At 39.1% G+C, this 24096-nt stretch overlaps 3 protein-coding genes across 7 annotated transcripts in view; 2 read left to right on the forward strand and 1 right to left on the reverse strand.

Moving 5' to 3' along the window:
- Positions 1–295: 295 nt before the first annotated feature.
- Positions 296–20913, reverse strand: LOC113007840 (CD276 antigen homolog). 3 transcript variants are annotated; one of them, XM_026144836.2, is made up of 7 exons: positions 20778–20913; positions 19192–19289; positions 18734–18811; positions 6681–7034; positions 6063–6353; positions 5181–5282; positions 296–4262 (listed from the first exon to the last, which is right to left on the reverse strand). In XM_026144836.2, exons 1-7 carry the CDS (start codon positions 20876–20878, stop codon positions 4150–4152), a joined length of 1137 nt encoding a protein of 378 aa, XP_026000621.2. In that variant the 5' UTR covers positions 20879–20913; the 3' UTR covers positions 296–4149. The 3 variants fall into 3 exon arrangements, with proteins under 3 accessions (XP_026000621.2, XP_026000623.2, XP_080147114.1); XM_026144838.2 differs by lacking the exon at positions 18734–18811; XM_080290988.1 differs by lacking the exons at positions 18734–18811; positions 20778–20913 and adding an exon at positions 19740–20376.
- Positions 13528–19378, forward strand: LOC113007842 (CD276 antigen homolog). 3 transcript variants are annotated; one of them, XM_080290990.1, is made up of 5 exons: positions 13528–13647; positions 14729–14803; positions 15301–15594; positions 18130–18252; positions 18416–19378. In XM_080290990.1, exons 1-4 carry the CDS (start codon positions 13605–13607, stop codon positions 18204–18206), a joined length of 489 nt encoding a protein of 162 aa, XP_080147116.1. In that variant the 5' UTR covers positions 13528–13604; the 3' UTR covers positions 18207–18252; positions 18416–19378. The 3 variants fall into 3 exon arrangements, 2 of the variants coding, with proteins under 2 accessions (XP_080147116.1, XP_080147115.1); XR_013902440.1 differs by lacking the exon at positions 13528–13647 and adding an exon at positions 13663–14227 and having other exon boundaries at positions 14423–14803; XM_080290989.1 differs by lacking the exon at positions 13528–13647 and having other exon boundaries at positions 13665–14803.
- The window catches only part of clasp1a (cytoplasmic linker associated protein 1a), a 116937-nt gene continuing 113750 nt past the window's right edge, over positions 20910–24096 (forward strand). Inside the window, exon 1 of the mRNA XM_080290991.1 lies at positions 20910–21079. The gene's annotated coding sequence lies outside the window, so the exon portion shown is untranslated. The remainder of the gene's footprint in view (positions 21080–24096) is intronic.

The raw sequence follows: 24096 nt of genomic DNA on the forward strand, positions 1-24096 counted from the left end.
GCATGGCAGCATATAAATTTAAAGTCACATATTTAGGGGTTTTTTTTCTGAGTGTCTGACACTGTGCCCACTGTGTGTGCAGATGATGGTTGAAGCTGAAGTGATTTACCTGCTCAGCTTTTAGAAGAAAAAAAAAACACAGAAGCAGAATTTGCCCTTTCCAAGAACCACCACTAAACACCTGAACTTCCAGGCAAGTTTGTGCAATTGTATCATGAGTGTTCATACAGGAAGCTGCACAAACGCACTACAGTCGCTGAGGGAGAGAGAGAGAGCGATGTGTCATTAACACTGATTTCAATATCAATTTATTTATTCATTGCCAAATCACAACAATAGTCACCACAAGGCACTGCAGCCCTCTGCTTACTCAGAGAGAGGTTTAAATCAGAGCTAGAATAAGTGACAGTATGGGCTAGATGTACTAACACATTGCAAACTTTGTGAAACAAAAAAAAACACAAAAAAGTAATGTCAGTATTTACTAAAAATCAACAAAACTCAAAATGAATCAACAAAATGTCTTCAACATACCGTGGCTTCAGTTGCAAGAATTGCTCAGTCCATGTAATGGAGTTCACAGCTCTGACAGTGTGTGAGATATAGATCACAAAAACGCATACGTGCATATGTTGTGCCCTCAAACTGGAGATGAATGAAGATACTTACATGCAGCTCTCGACTTCTGTATAGAGTGTCAGCTACAATAGACACAACCAAACCCGTATTCTCTCTGCAATGATAAACTCTGTCTCAGAACCACAGTTTCCAAACAAAGTTACTGTTATTTTCTGCATTAGCTGATGAGAAGACTTCAGGCAGTGCACAACATGAACTGTGACATAAGATAAATACATCTAATTAACTCACATATTTTAGCTGACACTGCCTTTCCACAGTAATTAAATAATACTTTAGTTCTGTATGTCTTTCAGTAGTTAACTTAAATATACAGACAGTGGCAGAAAAAACATCATTCAACATGGTGGGACAGTATTAAAAGCTAGCTTACACAGCTGAAACAGTCCACCATTCACCTCTTCCCTTACAATGAACAATGATGATGGAGTAAAAAAGTTTGTAGAGTTTTGTGCATGGCAGTTACCTTAAACAGGGGAAATAGTGAGGGGAGATGAATGACTACATTCCTGTGTACTGTAGTCCCAACCAAAGACAGTACCAATGGATCTAAACACAGTCAACCCAGGCACAATTCTCACCACTCCCTTTTCATTCCTACTGCATATTCCATACAGCAACACATTCAAAACAACAATTAAGTCAATCAAAAAATATAAGGAATAAAAATGTACAACCCTGAAAGGAATCAAATTTCGGATCCACCACACGCCAAACATTCCCCCACGAAATCAGCAAACCCATTTTTTTTCAATCACACATTTCCCATCATCAAAACATGATGTCCAATTGTTACTTCTTACAGTCCTACATTGGACTCTGTCAGTTACTGAAGTTTGTCTCCATTATAACGATTCTCTGCTAGACTGCCACTGTAGGCCTATATTTAACGTACACGTTCCATATTAATTTACTTCATTTTCTGTTTACAATTACAATGCTGCACCTGTCCTGCTAGAAAATTATCTTAAATTACCATCTCTTATTTTTTGACCGTGCTTGAAATTGCATTGCCTTTGGCAGACTGAGTATGTCATATTGAATTGACTGCATCTGTGTTTAGAAAACCAACGACCGAACTAACCACACCTGTAAGCAGTAATTTGTGGATTTTGCTCCCATTTTTGCCTCAATTAATAACTCTTGCAGAAAAAATTCAAAAACGTTTAACACTAGAATGGTAAAATAATCAAATCAGGCCCCAAAACTACAGAAAAACACACACCGGTACCAGAATTTAATGATATCTAAAGATTCAAAGCGTTGCATTTTTAGAATAATGAAACCAAAACTGAGCATCCCAGTATCGATCAAGGCCCGTCTGCAGTGTACTCTAAACCTGATTGTGCTGATGGTGGTGGAGGCTTTGCTACAGGTGGTACCGGACTCCTCATCAGTGTTTATTCACTCATAGCTGGATGTTTGATCTCTTTTATTTAACATTAAGCTGTGTTTTTTTCTTCTTTTGGGTGGTTTGTGCAGCTGTGGCTTAATGCTGCTTCTGTTTCTTAATGTGAATATATAGTATGAGTGAAGATGAGACTAAAATGACTTTAAGCTTTTAAAACTCAACTAAATATATTTTTAAATTATGTTTTTAAAGCAGCTACAGGTACTCTGATTGCAATCTGATTACACTGCACATTAAGCCTGATTGCTGACATATTGTTGCTGACATACTCAAATCAGTCTCAGTGGGTTGACCGACAACCTGATCCACCAAAAGGTATCATAGGCTCTACTATAAACTGTGTCTGGATTGGAGTCTGCTTGCACAGAACCAGAAGTGTATTGCTATGTGTTTAATTAGCGCATCCGTCACGCACACACATGGCCGTGCACGTTTGAGGTGTGATTTCCGCCTCTCTTTAACTTTGATGCCATCTCGCTCCTTCATCTGCTCTCTGGTGAATGTTGCGTATATGGGGTAAGACTGTCAATCTAATGCACTTGATCTTTCTGAGTCCCACTAATAGCAGCCTCTTTGAAAGAGACTTGCATACAACCAATCTGCAAAAAAAAGAAACCGCGCAAAAGTGATCTGTGATGTTGCAGAGCTGTCACTCGCTCCCTCACAGTCTCTCACTGTGTGCTTATTTCTGAGCCGCTAATCCACTCAAGTCAGGTAATCATTAAGATGTACTGACTGCATCTTTGCATGGAAATCAGTGCACCGTTAATAGATCAACAAAATAATTTTCCACTTGCATGGGTGCAATTTTGCAAATGCATCGTAACACTGACATCTCGGCCTAATCTGGCCCTTGATATCATGATGACAGCTTTGATCGCTTGTTATTACGTTTCTTGCAGGAAATACTCTAACAGTAGAAACTGAATTTCAACCAGTTCAACTAACTGAATATTTTATTTCCTCTCCTAATTTTCCAGCTCATCCTACCCAGATCGGTTTATAACGTCACAATATTTTGAATCATCATCTGTGTACATCCTCCCAAAACTATACTGAAATATTTAAAATCTATAAAAAACAAGACATTTGCCTTTACTGATAAAGCTTTACATTCTTTAAAGACTTGGAAAGCTGCCCTGCATTCTTTGAGTTATACGTGAAATTGCTCTGAAACGTCTCTGTTGTGGCTGTAAGAGATCCATCATCTGTGAGTAGAATAGAATAGAATAGAATTCAACTTTATTGTCATTGCACATGCACAGGTACAGGGCAATGAAATGCAGAGTAAAAGTAAAAGAGTAAAAGTGGGATTGGCTCATATTAGAAATGATTAAACTGGGAGACATTAAAGCAAATCTAAGGATATGTATCCACTAACGGTAGAAATAACAAAACCCTCTCTCTAACATTTAATTGAGACATTTAAATTTTACTAAATACTCATTAAAACAACGTAATGTTCATAAACTGCTACAAAAAGTTTTTATTTAATACACTGTATTCAGGGCAGATCCACCTTGGGGTCTGATGCTATCTGGGTAACTAATATCTCGATCCATCAGTAAACTGCGTGTGATCTATTTCTTCAAATTTTGAACTTTAGTTTCCGTGTCCTACATTTTATTCCTGTTTTGTTACAGCTAAATAATTTAGATGTAAACATCAAATGTAAAATTTAGATTTCAGCCTATGTATTTACATTCTGCCCGACACCGATTGTGAAAAATGAAGGGGCCCTGCAGTGAAATGTAGAGTTGATCCTCCGAGTGTGCGCCTGTAGACTCAGCCTATAACCACTTGTTGAAGGTAACATGCTAACATATGGAGCACCACAAGAGCCACGTGCATCAAGTAAGGACTTTTTTTGCTTAAATAATGAATTGTACAATAAGTTATGCATTTGTAAATTCATTTACAGATTCATTTATTTATTATTTTACTTATTCAAACGTTAATAAAGTTATTTATTATTTAATAATTGAATTTAAAATAAAAACACTATTTTTCGGTGTGTGTGGCTCTGTGGTCCTCCATAGATGAGGTCTTTATTTCAGAAACATGAGTTCCTGCTATGTCTTCTATTTAGTGTTTTCCCTTTATTTAGCTACATCATCAACTACAACAGCTGCAGGATCAGGAGTGCTGTCTTCCAATGGTGCAGGTTCATTGGCGCTCAGTTGTTGTAGGCTTTGTCCTGAACAGTCTCTCCCTGCAAGAAAAATGATTCATGTATTAACTTTCAACAGAGCAGCTGTGTACGGCATATGTGTGGATCTTTTTCCAATGGATCTCAACAGCGTAAAGGGTTGACACAGAGCAGAGACATCTGTGCCTGTGCTTAATTTCGTGTTCTGAGTTCCAATGGAGGAAAAGTGGTCTTCATGAAGTTATAGTTTGAGGTTATTTTACACCCTGAAATGTTTCTCTCTCACAAACTTTGTGTTGTAGCTTTCATTGGTAACTGCTTCAGAAGGTGAGCTAAAATTAAGAGATTGATACTAATTTTCCACAGCGGTTTAAACCTGGTGCATTCTCTCAAAGAGGTTGCAAATTAAAGGAAGAAAAAAGCAAAATAAGTATGTACTCAGTTGTCCAGTTGTTGCTGCCAGTCACTAGTGTCAAATCGGTTGCAAAGAAATATACGGTGCCACACAAAAAAATCCTTGTGATTGCATGAAAAACACCAACTTGTCTGCAAGCATTGCAAATGTGTTTTTTTTTTTTACTTTAAATGGAAACTGTCAGTTTCCAGTTTGTGTCAAACTTTACACACTTTCATTAAAACTCGAAGAGTATTTGGGTAGTATTTGCAGATAAGTGGACGTCTTTCTTGCAAACTACAGGCAAGTGCAGCAACCTTATGGTGTAGCACTCTCTTTTTCATAGCAAATGCAAGCAACCACTCACCAGCCAATCAAGTAATAACACATTTTTACCCAGCAACCAGAGTTTGCTAAGGGGTCAGAGTCACTTTGTCATTTTCTAATGATGTATATAGTCATACATTTTACTCAGTACTGCTGTTACTGATCCTCCGCACAGTATTTGATGTAACCAATTTTTAAACATTTAATTACATAATTAATAATTACAAAGGAAAAGGAGCAAAATTCAAAAGTTTACAGACTTTTCCTTTTTCGGCAGCCAATGGTGGCTCCTGCTCCGAGTATTACTGCAAGTATTACCGGTACTCCAAGAACAGCTCCCAAAGGCAGACTCCAGCCTTCATCTGTAAATCAGGAACAAGACACAGTTACAACAGTCAGTTGTGTTACTTTACCTACAACTTCAACACAAAATTAATCCTTAGTGCAAAAATCATCTAAATCTAAACAGCACTGTAAACTGAACTTTAGGTTAACTGCTCATGGGAATCTGTATGAATGAAACACAGAAAGCTTCCACGAACTGATGGGAATTGATGTGCATCTTGAATTCTCTTGCATGAAAATGGTAACGTTGTAAGCTACTGTAATTCAAATCAGGATTGTTGGGGGCCACACTTTTTTCAAAAAGTTACTTTAAGAACTTCTCTGGTTTGAAGAGATTAGTGTTAATATAATTATGAATTCATTCACTCAAATTGTATCTATAAAAGATTTGCTACTACTAAGTCTGCAATGGAGAATTAGGTTATTTTCTAGGCTTGTCAAGGCTTTTGGCTCGATGACATGAAATTACAGGGAAACAGACCTACAATTGATGTTATTCTGGGATGAGATGTATGTAATTCCGGCAGTTTCAAATTTCACAGTGCGTTTTTAAATTTACAGCAAAATTACATATATATATATAAAAAATTTTTTGTCTGTGTTTAAGATGAACTGTGACTTAAGACTTAGAGTTCTGCCTCAGGAGTTGAACCTCAAGTTATTCTATGTTTTTGTCATTGTTGGTTGATTAATAAACACAGTGGTTTACATATCTATTTCAAACCTATGGATATGGATTCTGAATTTATTTGAAAAGTCAACTTCAGGCTGAAAAGCAAAAATGATCCTTGGAGTACCTGTAATTACGTCTTTAATTACACTCAATGTCTCCTTTGAAGTTGGGTTGTAAACGCTGCATCTAACTTTCTGTGATCCTCTGATGTTGGCAGTACTGGTAACTCTGTAGGTGCCGTCATCTTCCTTGTAGATCTCAAGGGTCTGGACATCAGGTGGTTCAAGTGTACGTTCATGTCCCTCGTGGTCCACGGAGATCCATGATAGCTCTGGTTCAGGAAAGCCCCCCTTTGTTGCACACATAGCCATCATATCTATGGTGTTGACCACGATATTTGGCATCTCAAAACGAGCTGGAAATGAGTCAGAGATTTTTCACATGTATAAATGTTAGAATTTTCATACAAATTTTAAGAAATCAGAGATCATTATTGTACAAATTAACAAAAACATAAACTAGTCACTAGTTTTATCCCTCAATCATCACTCAACTCAGTGAATAAATACATGCAGCACTCGAAATGATCATCACGAGCCACCTGTTTTATTATTCTTAAGATATGTGCCTGAACACTGCCTGAAGGGTTTCATCTTTTCAATCCCATTGGACATACAGTTTGCATTTCACATATTTAACAAATACTGATATTTGCATCCATGTTAATTAAGGTGAACTATACCTGCTACATGAACAGTGGTTTGGCAGAGCGTCCTGCTTTCTGGTATGTAAGCAACTTCGATGCTGAGCTGATCGTCTTTCAGCATCAGCGGATTGATGACAAGGGAGAAGTTGCCAGAGGCCAGTTGATCGCGGAAAATTGCAGTCCTGTTTTTAAATGACTCACTTTGGTGTTGAAATTCCTCTTGTCCTTTTGAAAAAACATGAAGAACGCTGGAATTACTTTGCCAGTATATGGAGGTTTGCTCAGGAATGAACTTTTCGCTGAGGTTGTGATGGCACTGAAGGACCAGCGGTGCCCCTCTGGTTCCATTTGTTTCTGATGAAACTGGCACCAAGAACCAGAACAGCAGACCTGCAGGGAAACAGAGAAACATCCAGCTAAAAAAAAAAAAATCAACATTCCAGACAGTAGAGCTCTGAATCTCGTAAAATACTTTCTGACCTGTGGAACGTAGTACTTTATTGTACTTTATACAGTAAACTGAGACTAAAAGAAGTCCATTTAGATTCACTCAATTCAGACGTCATAACCTGAAGACTTGTTTAAGCCTAACTAATCAGCTGGTAAAATGGAAAAAAAAATGCAAGTTATAATGCAATAAAAGTTACGTCCAAATGGGACTGGTGGACTGGAGCTGCTCCGTTTACTGCTCGGTATGTAAGTACAAGTATTTTAAAATTAGTCTTAAAATACATCAGGAGCCTGTGTAAAGAGTTCAAAATAGGAGATAAGTTCGGCGTGTAGAGCAAGGGTTCCCCACAGAGAGCCTGCACGAAGCCGTTTTTTTCTTGGACTCAGGCAGGGCAAGGGAATCTGCCAGTAGCCCTTGGTCAAATCCAACATCAAGAAAAAGTGAGCAGTGCCTAACTGGTCAGGGAGCTTGTTGACCCAGGGCATGGAATAAGTGTCAAACTGTGAAACTTGATTCACCTTAGGGTAGTCAACACAAAACTATATAGAGCCATCTTTCTTCACAAAAAGAACTATGGGGCTACACCACGTTGCTTTACTCCCATTTTTAGCATTTCAGCCAATTCCCTCTGAACAATTTGCCACTTATGCTCAAGTAACCAATAGGGTGTGTATCAAAATAGTGCTCATAAGACTATCATTAGACTCGCAGATATCGGAGTCATTATTTGGTCATGAGACTAGTATAGCTGAGCAGGGTGGAGAACAAATCTGCAAAACACCGCTACTCTGCTACTCTGCTCTCTGGGGCTGTGTGAGATGGTTGCCACAATGGCGGGAGGCAGGAATCGTGGAATTATGCACCGCCAGCCCCAACTCATCTCTCACCGTCACCAGGCTCACCAGAGAAGCGGTTTCAGCCTCTCTTCATGCTTTTAAGAGTTTGAGGTGATATATTTGTGTGGCTCCTCCCCTGTCTGACAGTATGATGTTATAGTCAACGCACCACGTGACCACAACGAGACCTTACCAATTGGCAAGTAACTTTGAGCTAAAAGAAAGGAATAATACAAGCACTTTGTGGCGATCCCAACTGCATTTATCCTCGTGAATGAACTTATGAATCATGGGCTTTTAAGTCTTGTTCAGTGTCTACCACCCGTCAGTCTGAGGGTGGTAGACACTGGTCCAAACAGATTTAATGCCCAATAATTCATACAGCTCCTTTAGTGTGCAAGACATGAACCATGTACCCTGGTCAGTCAGTATATCTTTCAGGATGAAGAATGGGAGATGACCTGAAACAGTGCTTGTGCAACACTCTTTGCAGAAACGGTGCGCAGCCTCACTGCTTTGGGATATCAGATTACGTGATCCACCAGAACTAATACAAAGCGATATCTTTGTGAGGACTCTGGTAAAATGGCCTGATGAGGTCAACACCAAAGACTTTAAATGGGACCTACATTAATGGTAATAGGCACAAAGAAGCTTTTGCAATCACAGGCTGGTTAACCAGCTGGTAGCGGAGTGGGCCTACTTGTAGACCCACTCTATGAACGGTTTGAGTATGATGTGGTTGAGCAGCCGAGCCTCACCCTACGCAGCTGCCAACTGTGCAGTTTTCCAGCTCCCCTGCTCTGCCCTTCAGCCAGTTTATTTTAAGCTTTAATTCAACCAGATTATTCTTTTCCTCAGTAGGAAAACAGCTCCAGTGAGCTAAACTGCACAATACCTTAGACTTCACACAATGGAGCTAACTGCTAGACCACGTCACCTTTTGTTTTTTTAACCCTCCACATGCACACACAGTTAGATGCATAGAGCAACCTTCAGGTTCAGGATCTCACTTCCAAGGCAACACTTCAACTTTTAGGCTGACAAATGACAGCCACTATTTTGTTGGCTTACGTGGTCATCAGACAAAAAGAGTTCTCCCACGACACTCGAACTACTTTCACGTCTCACGCAACATTTTTATCGCTGAATGTAACAACTAACAAGACAGCTGATGAGATTAGTAAATAATGATATTATAAACTGGATTAATAGAAAGAGCAGATTTCATAAGCACAAAGGTCACCATGCTAAAAGAAGTACATATACGCACACTTTGCTTCACATACATTTTTGCAGTGTCTTGAAGGCATATAACAAATTTTCAGACATACCAAACAACGTGGAGAAACAACTCATTTCCATTTATAGTAAAAGGAACGTCCTTTTGTCAGCAGCAGGATGATATGTACAGAATGACGAAACAGGAAGGAAGCGTTTGAGCATGTGCAAATGTAGTTTCAACTACATAAGGGAAAAAAACGTTAAAAAACAGAAAAACATTTTCTTTTATTAATTAATTACTTATTAATTAATTTTATTTTTTGTCTCTCATTCTCGTTATGACTGAAGGATACTGTAAATGATACCTGTATGTGTTAATAATGTAGATGATTTTCTCCATACTGCTCCACAGGTCACTCAAAATAAAATATTAAAGCAGATAAATCAAAACATGCTTCAATTCTGGGCTCATGTCTTATTTTGACTTTTTTGTTTCACTGACAGTAGCCTGAAAAGCAGACAATAAATACCTGAATTAAAAAATAAATAAATAAATGCTCTTATGATTAACACAGTATAAAGAATAAAAGTATCCCAATTAGATGAATATTATATATTTTTTTATATATGGTTTATAGATAGAAAAAATTAAGGTTTTAGGAAGAGAATCAAGCTCACTTCTTATGGAGAAAAAAAATGAAACTATGTGGTTCAAATGACCAACATAAATGCAATAAAAATATTTTTAAAGGATACCCAGGACCAGAATGACCCCCCCCCCCCCCCACCCCCCTACCTGATGATTGGAGTTTGAAGCCGAAAAAATTAGATGAAATATTCCTTGAAGACCCTGACAAGAGAATAGATAGCTCCCGTGCAGACTTCTGAATATGTGTGAATATGTTTCTTTCTGTAAGAAAGAATCAGACCCACACTGCGTAAACAACCGCAGCCCTCGCTGTCTGAAAGGCAGAGCCGCAGACTGCGCAGGAGGGGCGTCTGCAGCTTCGTGATGTAAATCTGGACCCAATCCAAAGTGCATTAATACTCTGCAGCATTTAGGTCTACATTACAGAATACAAAACGTTAGTCTTGTGTCTTCTGCTTGTTATTTAGCTTCACTTCCTTTTGAGTTATGTTACATCGCTTTTGTACCCACTGCTACCTTTCGCCTCATTATCTTCAAAGCCTAAATTGTCTGACAAAGCCTGTCCTGTGAGGATTTTATGCTGAGAAGACTGAAATTTGGCTCACATTATGCACCACTATGTGGTGCAACTTGGTCCCTCAATAGCAAACAAATCAGGACCTACTTACTGTAGCTTGCAGTGGCAGATATCATGTAGTCCAGGGCTGGAAAAGTACAAAAACCTAGCCTAGCACCCAGTCTATCTAAGGTGGAGCTGTGGCTCTATATGCTCATTCATGAATTGAAAAGGAAGCTCATAAATGATTAAAAACAAAAAGCTTTACAAGAATGCTTCATTTAACAGACCCACTGCTCTGCATTTGGATAGACTGTTGTGTTGTGACATTGTTTGTGTTTCTGTTCTCTAAACTGTGTAATACTTCTTCAATTCAAAGTAAAACATAACCAGTGGGTCACATCAGGGGGACAGCAATCAAAACTTTAATCAGTTCCCCAATTTATTTTATTTTTTTTACTGTTTAAAAAGAGTTTGGTGGTTTTTCTGAGTAAAAGCCTCTACACACAAGAAACATAAAATCTGTGCAAATATATCGTCCACTAAAAATATTTTATGACTCACCTATTCTTGATGCAACCCAACACGAAATTACATAGGAGGAATTTGCAACGTTAATTTTTTGAAGTTAAGCTAAATTTTTCCAGTGTTTCGGTTGCATGCAAACACATCTAACCAATCACATCATTGTCTGGTGGTGACACAGTCAAAGTGTTGAACATGGTGTTACATTTGATTGTTGTTGTGTCACAATCGGCTCTTGAAATTATTTCTCTGCCTCCTCAAGTATGGTCTCATTTCTCTGCTAACAAGAGTTCAACTGGCCCCACTGACATCCAGAAATATGCGCAAAAGCAATCGCAATAAAGCTTCAGCTCCTGGATCCCAACATGAAGTTCTGCATGCTGCTCCTTTCTCTTGAGAATGAGAGGAACAAAGAATTTCTGTTTGTTCCTTTTTTGGTTTAGTAAAATCAGGACTAGCTCATCATTGCTTGATGTCAACTCCTTTTTTTCATAGTGTGTTATTTGAGGATGAATTTTCTGCAAACACGTTCAGTGTGTATTTAGGTTACACAGCATGTTTGGATCCGTAAAATTCGGAATTACATGACGTTTTTATGAAACGCTTCTGGTGTGTAAAGCCTTAGCAGGACAAAAACAGCTGTTTAGTAAATTCTGAAATTAGCTGCATTCTGCTTACATTATTAGAAAACTACTTAATCAAGCTGTCTGACTGGTTCTTAATTACTTCTGAGATATCATTGCCATTTTATAATCAGTTACAAAGTTTTCCTTTTTGATGACTATGCCTGAGGAAACAAAGAGGAAAAAATTGAACTGCTTTCACTTCAACAAACTGAGTCTGCTTTATGTCCCAGACAGAAAGTCAGCAAGAATACATCTGTGGCAGAAAACAAAAACAAAAAAGGATCCATGGACCACAAACCTACTGTGCTTCACCAATATTTCTGGTAACTAACAACTGCAGCCAGCAGACAGTTGCAAAAAGGAGAATATATGTGCTGACGGTGATTCGTTCTTGTAATACAGGCTTGAGAAATAAAGTTTACATTTTGGCATCATCATAAAGCAACACTGCTGACTTTCTTTGCTTTGCTGCCATGGTTTCTGGCTGCAAAACAAAGACAACTGAAGTACAAGTGCATTGTGGGTAAAATATAAAGGCTCCTATCCCCCTAAATACTCTGATGGCTGCTCAGAAACAATCAATTTAACACAAGGATCTTGCCGCGATTGCTAACCTGCCAATGATGTGCTTCCAAGGCCCTAATATGACCTAAAATAGTATTATATAACATACTGTATATTAATATTAGTAGTTTCCATAACAGTAGTATACTATTTCACTTTGATTTTTATCATGATTAGTTATGATGATGGTGCAGGATGAAGATGTTCATATCTGACTGAAACACAAACAACAAACCAAAAACATCCCGTGAAGCTGACACTGACGCGTGGTTGTAAGCCAATCAAGTGCCAGCAGCTAAATCCATTTCGTCATATAGACATGATCAAAACAACCTGCTGATGTTCAAACTGAGCATTAGAATGGGGAGAAAAGGTGATTTATGTTAATTTTATGAACATGTCATGGTTGTTGCCAGGCAGAAACTGACAATCTACTATCATTTTCCAACACAAACATCTCTTGGGTTGTAAGAGAGCAAATATTCAATGAGTGGCAACAGTAACTCAAATGACCAACCACAATTACAACCAAGGGAATGCAGAAGAGTATGTCCAAATGCAAATGCAGAATCTTGATGCTGATGGGATACAGCAGCAGGCGATAAAGCCAGGTGACACTCCTGTCAGCTAAGAACGGGAAACTGAGAGTACAGTTCACACAGGTTCAGTAAAACTAAACAACAGATGACTGGAAAAACAATATCTGGTCTGATGAGTTTCAATTTGTGCTGCAACATTCAGATGGTCAAGTCAGACTTTGATGTAGACAACATAAAAACGCAGACCCATTCTGCCTTTATCAGCGGTTCCTGCTAGTGGTGGACAAGTAATGGGGTGGGGAATATTTTCTTGGCACACCTTCAGCCCATTAGCACCAAATGAGCTTTAAACACTCCGCCTACCCTGAGTATTGTTGCTGATCATGTCCATCCCTTTCCATGGCTGCCCCAAACAAGATAACACCGCGAGTTAATGAACAAAAGATTCACATCATGGATGCAGTGCACACATTTGGTGCAATTGTGTGATGCTATCATGTATAATATCATATGAACTGAAATCTTTGACGAATATTTCCAGTATTTTGTTTAATGAAGAATTAAATTCTTAATGAAAAATGAGGTTCACACCGGACCTAGCAAGGTGTACCTAATAAAGTGGGCAGTGTGTGTACGGTGATTGAAGATACAAAAACAATGGAAACCAAAGATACTACCACAGAAAGCAGTGTAAATTAAACTGCCTGTATCAGATCAACAAGAAGATTACTGAACACAGAGCAAGCGAACAGACTGAGAAGAAGGCAAAAAAATGATCAAAGTGAAGATCAAAGGAGCTAAACGTAAGAGAGACAAAACAACTTCAAAATCAATGAAGAAAAAAAGAGCAAATAGAGCAACAGGAAGTTGTGTGATTTTTTTTGATGCAACAGTTTTTCTATTTTGTCTAACCATGAGATATCCATTTGAGAATCTTACCTTTCGGCCCCTGTTGGTTTTCACACACACTGTTTCTATGTTAGGCGGGCAATGGAAAAACTGTCAGGTATCATGGTTGGATCTGTAAACACACGTGAGTCATGTTCTTCCTTTTCTATCATATTAAACTGATTTCATATCTGCATCTAATGGCAGGTGGTTCTCAATATTAAGGAAGTCATCTGAACGTCTTTGTCTGACAGAGAGTGGAAGCTTGTCGTGCAGAGCTGAACAGAGAATATCAGCTCACTCTTCTGTTTTATTTTCTAGCTCTCGATGTCGGAAAGGCTCAGATTATTGAGTCTCCTTAGAGTACACTTGGTTTAATATTCTGCTTTAATACTCTGACACGTTACCCAACTCTCACTTCCTCTTCAATGGCAACCAAAGCACGTAGGCTTTATGTAGTCACAGGGCACTGATAATGCAGATATTAGCTGCTCTCCGCAGCCGAGCTTTACTTCGGTATTATGAAGACTTTATTACTAGTCATTCTGGGGGGAAAGGCCCGATGAAGACTGTCGAGTCAAAAGAAGGCATCTTGTTAGTCTCCATTGCACATGACCTCATTTTTAGTGTCCGTGCTCACTAACACGTGTTTTACTCGCTGCTCTTTGACAAAAGGCTCACAAAAATGTTGATCCTATTTGTACTTTTTTTCAGTCTCACGATCGGTAAGCTATCACCTTTTTATAAGACCATTTTCATTCAAAGCTGTGTGCGTGTTTGTGTACATGATGGAACTGTACCGTTTGGCTTATCTGAGAAGAAATTCATTTTAAAGATAAGAGTACTTGGTATTAGACTGTCACAGGATTTGAGGAAGTAGCAATCATTAACAGTTGTCTATTTTATTTTATTTTTTCCAGTTTCAGTGGGTAATGCAACACTGGTGTATGTTAACACCACTATCACCGACTCAGCAGTCCTCGAATGTAGTATACAAAATAAAAATATCACGGACTGGAGTAATGTTCGTTTTTATTGGCAAGATAACAGGGATTTTGTGTTGTATTCCTATAATGAAGGAAGAAAGATGGCTGAGCATGTAAATGACTACTATAAACACAGAGTCACAGCCTTCCCTCAGGACATAATTAGAGGAAATATCAGCATCATAATCAAAAACCTGACTCTTGAAGATAACGAAAGGACTTTCTGGGCTTTTGCGGCAGTCTTGGACGGCAGCGTGATGAAGAAATACCACCTGGAACACACACAGATCTGCCAAGTAACTTTACAGATCGGTGGTAAGAAAGGTTTTCAGTCTTTTTCACAAAAATAAGAAAGAGAAGTTATATTGTCATATAAATAAGCACCTACAGTCAGTGGAGATGACATTGATTTTATGCTATTGTGGTTAATGTAGAATGTGTAGTTTCCTCCTTTCAGGCACTGCCAACAGTGACAATGCTAATATTTGCATTTAGTGATTGTAATGATTATTTATCGGTAATCAAGTGACAGCTAGGTTCAAATCATTTTGGACAAAGACACAGTTTGTGTATTTTTGCTCTGTGCACAACCACAGTGGGTTTTAAATCAAACAGTCAAGATGTGCTTGAAGTGCACAAGCTATTCAGGAATTATACATATTCACCTCATCCAGTCGAAGGACTGATGAGGTTATGCCATTCTGAAGAATCTGGCATGAAGAATCGCTACTCCTGTTAGAGTAATATTCACTTTCTTTATTCAAAAAATTTTAGAAAGATGGAAATGGTCTTCTGTCCCCTTCTCTCCTCAGTTCCTTATCAGAATCCCAGGCTAGATGTTAATATGAAAACAATGACTGCAGTGTGCACTACCCAAGGAGGATTTCCTGCCCCTGAGATACAATGGGTCCTCCTCTATACCAGCTCTCATCAATCAGTAGAGTCGAGGAACATCCAAACTACAACGATGCAGAATTATCACGACCGCCTTTACAGCTCCCGCAGCACTCTACTAATCCCTGCAGGTCCTCACGAGGCCGTGAGCTGTCTCATCCACAACCCAACTTTGAACACGACAAAGAGGGCCACCGACACTTTCAGCAAAGGTATGTTTGGCGCCATCCAGTGGACTGAGAAAAGTTAAACTGGAGATAGAGGGGATCTCACTCATTTCACATGTAATCTACATGCCAGTACAGTCACTCGAGGTTGCACAACATAATATTTGTGGTAGTGGTTTTTATTTTATAGAATTTAATAAAATGGACAGTAAAAACCATATATCAATTTTTTTTAGCGGTCAGATATTTTGTATTTTCCAACTCTGATCACTTTTTCTGTTTAATAATTAAATGCAAAAGAATTTGATGAATGAAAGAATGAATAATTATCACATCAATGTCAAAACACTTTTCTTCCAGTGGAAGTAGCGGAGGTGCTTTGAAGCCAGAACTATGAGTCCACTTGTTGTAGCTCATTATTCTCTTCCAGTGTTAAAGCTTGGCCATCTTTCAACTTGCATGACAATGACTGTTCATTTAAAAGTATTTGAGGTCTATCAAAAAGAATAATTTTAATTCAAAAGGCTATATTTTTTGCATCCCAAACGTATAAATGTGTCCCCCTTCACAGACACAGAAAACCTGTCCCCTTGATGTTACACCCTGTGTAACGCCCATTTTAATCTATTTGGTGCTGAAAACAAATTACAAACAAACTATTAAGAGAGGAGGGAGTTTGCAGCTGTTATGAAGCTGAGCAGTTTCATAATCACCACTTTTGTTTTTGCAAACTAGACATGGTGAGCTCATATGCAGAAAGCTGTTAGCCACAAATAAGAACAAAAACAGCAGTTATTTCAACATCTCTGTCATCAGGATGTGAAACAGTAGAACCTCAAAACACTGAGTAACCTTTAAAGTTTCTGAGCTCTACTATGTAGCTGTCATGGCAAGAATACTTATCATGATAAAATAAATGCATTTGTAGTTGCTGTTTGCCCAAAATTATAACTCATAATCAAAACAACGCTGGTATGAATCAGTCCAGAAAAATTACTAGCGCAAATCAAAGCATCTAAAGCGCATTTTTAACAAGTTTGAATTATTAAATTATTAAAATTTGGAAACCACAAAAGGGTCCTCCAATATTCACTCACAAATTCAGGATATCAACCATTTTCTGCAGTTTTGCATTATCAGTGTTGCTTTTTGTCATATTTATTTTGTATTCTTTTTGTATCTGTTCACTTCATCTCCGGTCTCAGACTGAAGTAGAACAACAATGATCTGTTCTCGTGCAGAGGAAATGTCAAATTACGTGTCAAACGCCCTCCCCACAGCTCAGAGCTTGAAGCAGAAAGTCACATTCAGTTTGAGACAGATTTCATCTTCAATTTACGAGCAGTCCCACCGACTGAGACTCATTTACTCAGTCCTGTAATACTGACTTAAACTCTCATGTGACAGTTTTACCTCCTGTAGTTTATTCCTGGAAAAAGAGGCTTTTAAAGCTGATGTGGCTATTTCTGTTCTGACTCAGGTCACGAACATTTTAAAACCAGTATAGAGGTATGTGCAGCGATAAGAATCAGTCTAAGGCACAGGTGTCAAAAGATCTAGTCCCCAGGCATGAATTGGCCTGGCAAAGGTTCCAAAACTGTCCTGCAGAATGGCTTTGGAAAATGTGAAGGAAGGGAAAAAAATTTAACTGTAGTTTTATAGGTTTTACAGTTTTCCCTGCAGATAAAGACCCCCTCACAGCCATTCAAGTACTTAACAAGTAGTTATATGACAGAAAGGTTCCTGTTTTTCATTGTCTTCTGTAGAAATTTCAGTTAAGTTAATAAAAATTCCATGTTTTATAAATACAGGAAAGTATAGGAGGTGAACTACCAGAATTTTCTCTGTAATTTACACATTTATCATGTAGAAAGACTGAGATGTGCTGTTGAAATTGCAAGGTTTTATCTTATATTAGGCTCCCACTCTCACGTGACTTAAAACCAATAGAAAAATATTTGAACTTTTTTTTTGTCCATTCAACGCTGCCAGGTTGCCCCTCAGACTGACCAGGAGCTCAGTGATACCCTGGTCCAAATCTGGGAAGCAATCCCCCAGGATATACAGTAAACCATCATCCAGTTATGAGCATGCCCTGATGTTGTCAAGCAAGCACGTTGGCCACGCCCACACAAGCTACTAATTGCCATTTTGAGTTGCTGTAATAAAATTTAAGGAAAATGTAAATATAGCACTTTTCTACTCTTCTGAGCACTCAAAGCGCTTTATACAACTTGTGCATTCACCCATGCACACTTTTTAAGTGCTTTCTTCCTAACATTCATATTCCAATGGATGCATCGGAGAGCAATTTGGGGTTAGTATCTTGCCCAATATTTGGCATGCAGACTAGCCAGGAATCGAACCACCAACCTTCCGATCTGCTCTACCGCCTGAGCTACAGTCACCCCAATCAAGCCTGTCGTATAATTTTGTTTTCACGCTGGTTTTTGTGGTGTTCTTAAATTCAGCCCTCTGTAGGTACCCAGTCACATCAGTAAAGAATGTGTGTTTTCAAAGTGTTCCTAATTTTTACAGCAGTGCAGAATAGCTTACATGTTGGTGTGTCTCTGTCTGCAGGTGCTGGAGTGACGAGCTCCCCTGAATGTCTGATATCTGCTGCTGTGTTTCTTCTAACAGCTCTACACCGGCTGTGATTCACAGCAAAGGTTTTTTCTCTTTAGGATCTATCATGTTAAACAGGTGATGTTTTAGGCTATTTACAGCATTTTCGATACAGAAACATAGATGAAGGACATTCCCACATCTTTGCATATGTAACAGCCTAAAGGAAACAACTACTGTTCTTTATTTCTTTTCCAATTTTCATACAAGACTTACAGCTACATTAATCTGTCTGTTTCAGCCACCTGACATAGACTGATCCACCCATCCATGTTCTGCTGTTGGTACCAGGATCTGGTTTTGGTAATGGACTACTCCAGAGGAGTGATTTTACCTCATGCTGAAAATACTTCGTGCCATGGAGACACTTCTACTATCCATAATTCAAACTTACTAGTTTAATTCTTTTGCATGTTTCACCCTACCTTTGCATCATTATAATCTCCTCCTGGCTGTCTCTTCAGCAGTAAGTAGAGAAAAAGAAGGGCAATCACAGGGCAAACCACTGTGGCAATTTTTAAATGTTAATACTCTTTGTAATTTATTTTTCTTGACTTACTTGTTTTGTACTTCATTTGGTAGTGAAAGGTGTTCAGAGTTGGTTGGTTGGTGCTAGTGTGGGTTTCATAGAGTCCTCCTGTGTGCCAACAATCTTTTTTTATACTTTAGTCTTATTATTTATTCTTTTAGTCTATTGAAAGACAGTTAAAAGGAAATTATATTTCTAGTAAAATCAGGAAAGTGCTTTCCAGAAAGTTTGTTTTAAAACTCAGAAGAAGTTCCAGACAGTGTTAAAGTGGGATTGCCAGGTGGGAAATGACTCATTCAACATTTAGTCAAAAAATTATGTGTACTGTGAATTACAGTTGTCTTTCTGGACAGGCTGAGAACTGTGCTCTAGCTACATTTAGCTAAGAAGATGTTACGAGGGCTATTGGGGCCGCTTTCCAACCCCCAGCCTGCATGACACCAGTAAAGAAATACAGAATAACAGTAATATCGAATACATTAGCTTACCTTTAAACTGACGACTGAAACCTTTGAAACCAACTGTGAGCATCTGCTTCGTATCAGTCCAACATCCATCACTGTGAACTTTGATTTGCTGAAAGACACTTGACAACAAATTAAACAAACAAATCAATAAACATAAACATAGATTATGAACCTCAAATGTTCTGGAAATAAACATTTATAAAACACATCTACAGTCATTTGTCCCTTTTTTAATACCAATCCTTGTTATAAAACAAACACAAGCATATCAGTGGATAGTTTGACACAGAAATATAGCAAAGGTTAATCTCACACATACACTGTATGTGTTTCCTATGATTAAAGTATATCCCGTATGTGTGGTATATATTCTGGGGACATGCATTTCTGTGCCAGCCACCAAGCCAGTGTTTAGCTTAGCTAACTGTACGGTGCACCAGTTAGCACTGAAAACTGAAAGAAAGCTTAAAAAGATTTCCAAACTTCAGTTAGCATGTTTAGAAAATACAAGCAACACAGTTCCCCACATAATAGTTCATAGTACAGCTGTACAAATTCTCTCTTCATACCTGAAAAGAGGATAAATGAGAGAAAATGGTGGGATAGCTTTCCTTTCAACATCTTCAGTATGGTGGCAAGAGCTCCCCCTAAAGACCTCTACAGGCATAACTAATCAATCACAAACACCATTTCTCAAAATGGGCAAAAGTAGATCATTGTGCCAGGTTGTATCCCAGCAAACAAGGAAATTTTCCCAAAACATTTAATGTACCACTCGAGGTGACAATCTGCAGCCCTGGCGTAGGAGTGTCAGGGAAATTCGTTTTTAGTAAAAATAACAGTTCAGAGGATGATGTTCTGCAACCCTCAGTTTAACTTTAGGCCATCCTCAGTGGAGGCTGCTCCCCTTTTCCCTCTCACAGCAGCAGCGCCCACTGTCACTGCTCCTATGGGAAGTTTTAACTGGGAGTACTACAAGTTTACCAAGACTACTATTAGACACTCACACCTTAAAACGTGGTTTCACAAGTCTCTGAATGCTGTACAAGCAGTTTCCAATGTCTTATCAACAATTTCTTAGCTTTATTTACCCACCCTCTATTGCAGTGGCAACAGACATGGCTTCCCAGCAGAAGCAACTTGTCAACAGTGATCCCATCGTCACTGTCCACTTCCATACGTCTAATTATTAATAATATCACAAAGCATTTGAGATTGATAATAGAAATTATTAAAAGTGACTGTCTCTATGTGCTATCTCTGTGACAGACTGGTGACCTGTCCAGGGTGTACCCCACCTCTCGCCCTATGTTACCTGGGATAGGCTCCAACCCTCCCACAACCCTGAGAAATCTAAAAGTCAAGTTTAAGAGAATCAACATGTAGATATTTTCTTTTCATTGAAGATTTGTATATTTTAGAGAACTGAATAATATTATTAATCATGATAATTGCTGCAGAGGTAAAGAGATGTTTTTATTACTCTTACAGGAGACAATTCTTACAGAACCAAAAGTTTTGTTTGAGTGGAAATTGGAGTTAAAGGAATTAAACAAACATAAAATCCTGAAGTATGAAAATCTACGCAAATAAAGAAACAAACACACATGCGCGTTTGTGAAGCCACCGTGTGTCCACCAGATGTCGCCAGAGGTTGTGTTATGTGTTGCACACCGTCGGGGATTTTTGTTTTTTTCAGCATTGCCATGCGACAGACTTCCAAGTGCCAACATCATCCCTGCATCTACTGCGCCTGCGCACGACGATCCCATTCTTGTCCTGCAGGCAGCATTCCGGGTGGAGAGAGTGAGAGAAAGAGAGGCGGACACAGGAGAGATTTAAGGCCGAAGTGAGGATATTTACCCGGGGAGACACGGGCTGGCTGTGAGGACGAGCTGCGGAGGTTATGGTGAGTAGAAGAAAGGGTGATGAAGCTGCTCCGTTTCGGCTCCTGCTCAGGTTTTCTCTTCTTTGTGCCGCCCCGGCTGTGGACTGACGTTTCATTGAAAGGTTGCTAGGAGGGCTAGCTGCAGCTTTTATTCCTATACACACCCCTGTCTGGCTCTCAGACCGAGGCCGGCCTGCTGTTTTATGAGGGGGAAGAAGGAAAAAGAGGTTCACGGTCAGCTGGGGCGGAGGAACACGGGCTCGGGGAAGGGGCGGGGGAGCGGGCTTTGGCTGGGAGCTGTCAGGGCTGCAAGGCTAGCAGGGGCTCAGCTAACGTTTGCACAAAAGCAAAGCTGTGTGTGTGTGTGTGTGTGTGTGTGTGTGTGTGTGTGTGTGTGTGTGTGTGTGTGTGTGTGTGTGTGTGAGAGAGAGTGAAATGAGTGGCCTGTTAAAAGTGGTAAATAGTCATGTTAGCATTGAAACCGTAAACAGGTGCGAAGACAGACGAATGAGCTTGTTCTATTGAATGGATGGATTATTAATAACAGCCCCCACCTGACCCCCTCATTGTCAGCAGTTTTTATAAAAAATAACTTTGGTGTATTTGTATAATTCTACCTTAATACTGTGACAAATCTATCCAAATTAAAAGGCTTTTAATTATTTTTCCAGCATTTCTGAGCCCCCATAATTTCATAGGTACAGGAGATACTCAGAATAAACATTTGTACCTCCTTCAAGTGTCAAAATCAAATTTTTTCATCAGTATGATTCCTTCTGATTCCTTCAGCGGGATCTCTGTGATATCCAGGAACAGTAACGAACATTGGTAACCTGGATGTTTGATCTGTTTACTGATAGTTCAGTGGAGGAAATTCCCCCAAAAAGTGTGAGCTGGGGGTCTTACAATCACCAAGTAAAACTAGGTGTTTTCTTCTCACTGCCCATTGTTTTGAGCAGCACTAGATATGTTCTAATTTAAAAACTTGACATAACGATGATGAGTTAGATTTTAATCTCACTTATAAAAACAAATAATAAGGAAAAATATTTTTTTGCTTTCATTTTCACTCTGAGGCTCTTGTTTTTTCTTGTGTTGTAACTCAAGCGTACCTTTTTCTTTTACAGCGGTGCATTTCGGCCCTTCCCTGAAAGCTCAAACTCACTTGCTGTTTAGTTCTGCTCGAGCTAAGATGAAGCTGAGAGCCACTTTCTTTAGATGAACCTGTAGAGTGACTGTCTGCAGCTGCCTTTGTCTCTCAGGCCTCGGTTATGGCTAACGTGTTGGTCATCGCTCAGCTGAACTGTGATGCCGATGCAGCTCCTCATTTATACTTGTGCTTGAGGCACGCTCATCACACTGCTGTCTGCTTCTTAAAACTAGTCTGCTGCAGTAGTTGGCAAATTGATTTAACACATTATTTACGTTTTAATACCACAGCTCACTTTCATTATTTGGCTCTGAGATGTTACAGTGCCACCTGTCAAAATCTGCAGCTCGTGTGTGTGTGTGTGTGTGTGTGTGTGTGTGTGTGTGTGTGTGTGTGTGTGTGTGTGTGACATAACGTTGTAAATAGACAAGGATGAAAGTGAGCAGATGACAGCCATGCTAACCTACACGTTTCAGTACTCGAATGCAGGAAGGAAAACTGGTTGTAAATCAGCAGGGTCAAATGTCATATAGCCATGTGACCAGAGCGATGAGTAACGGTGTCCTTCGCTGGCAGTGAGGTCGCTAACCTGCAGGAAAAGAGGGGCTTTTGTGTCAGCTTATCACTTCCCAGTGTGGTCAAATTGAGTGCTCACAGCAGGCCGGGATGACCCTCAGGTCAACTGATCATCTGTAACTGCCTGCAGCACACAGGCAGAGGTGAGAGTTTGGAAATGATGGCGTTCCAGTATCTTTTTTTTTAATCCATGCTTTGTGGAAAAAACAGACCATGGACTCAAACTGACAGGCCAATTTTAGCTGGTAGTGCTGAGCTGCACACACACATACATATGCTTACACACAGCCTGATTGTCTCATCCTGTCATTTGTTTTAGCTATTTTATCTTCACTTTAAAAGCTGTGAAACAGGCAGATAACCTGCTCTATGTCCCCACACTGTTTACCGCTGGTCCAATAAACAGAAAGTACTCAACATATTTACGGCACCGTGACGGTCATAGTCCAGCGAGTCTGGCTCGTATCTCTATTCTTGAGGACATGCAGGTTAAATTTTCACCTGATAGAGGCTATGCAGGAATTCCTTCAAGTTTTATAAAGAGGAGGAGTGGTGTGATAGAGCCGATTGGGAGTGTAGCTCCTGTGTTTGTGTTTTAATGATGGGGGCAGATGTGTGGTTGAGAGCAGATTAGTGTAAGGTACACGCAGGTGACTGATTCAAAATAATATATATATATATATATATATATATATATATATATATATATATATATATATATATATATATATATATATATATATATATATATATATATATATATATATATATATAAATTTATGAATAAATATGTTAAAAGCATTATTGCTTTATTTTTTTACCTCCACGCGTGTATGGAGGATTAAAAACACTACAGAGGATGTAATGCACTTTTCTCCTGCGTATCTAAGGCCTCACTAAATCGGCTCCAAGCGGTTCAAAATGCTGCAGCAAGGCTTTTAACCCACAGCAATAAATTTTCCCATATCACTCCTATACTAAAATCCCTGCATTGGCTTCCGGTTGAGTATAGATATAAGTTTAAAATCCTCACCTTTACGTTTATGTCTCTACAAGGTGAGGCCCCCATCTATATCTCGGAGCTTCTCCAGCCCTATTCTCCAAAGCGGACTCTTAGATCCACTGATAGCGGTCATCTATCTATTCCACGGACTCGTCTGAAAACAAAGGGGGATCACGCTTTTCAAACCCTGGCTCCAATACTGTGGAACGGTTTACCCTCCTCACTACGCACCATCGACACGGTGGCCTCTTTTAAAAAACAGCTTAAAACTCATCTGTTTAGACAGGCATTTGGGTAATGTTAATGCGT

Source organism: Astatotilapia calliptera, chromosome 16, assembly GCF_964374335.1.
Source record: "Astatotilapia calliptera chromosome 16, fAstCal68.1, whole genome shotgun sequence".
NCBI lineage: Eukaryota > Metazoa > Chordata > Actinopteri > Cichliformes > Cichlidae > Astatotilapia > Astatotilapia calliptera.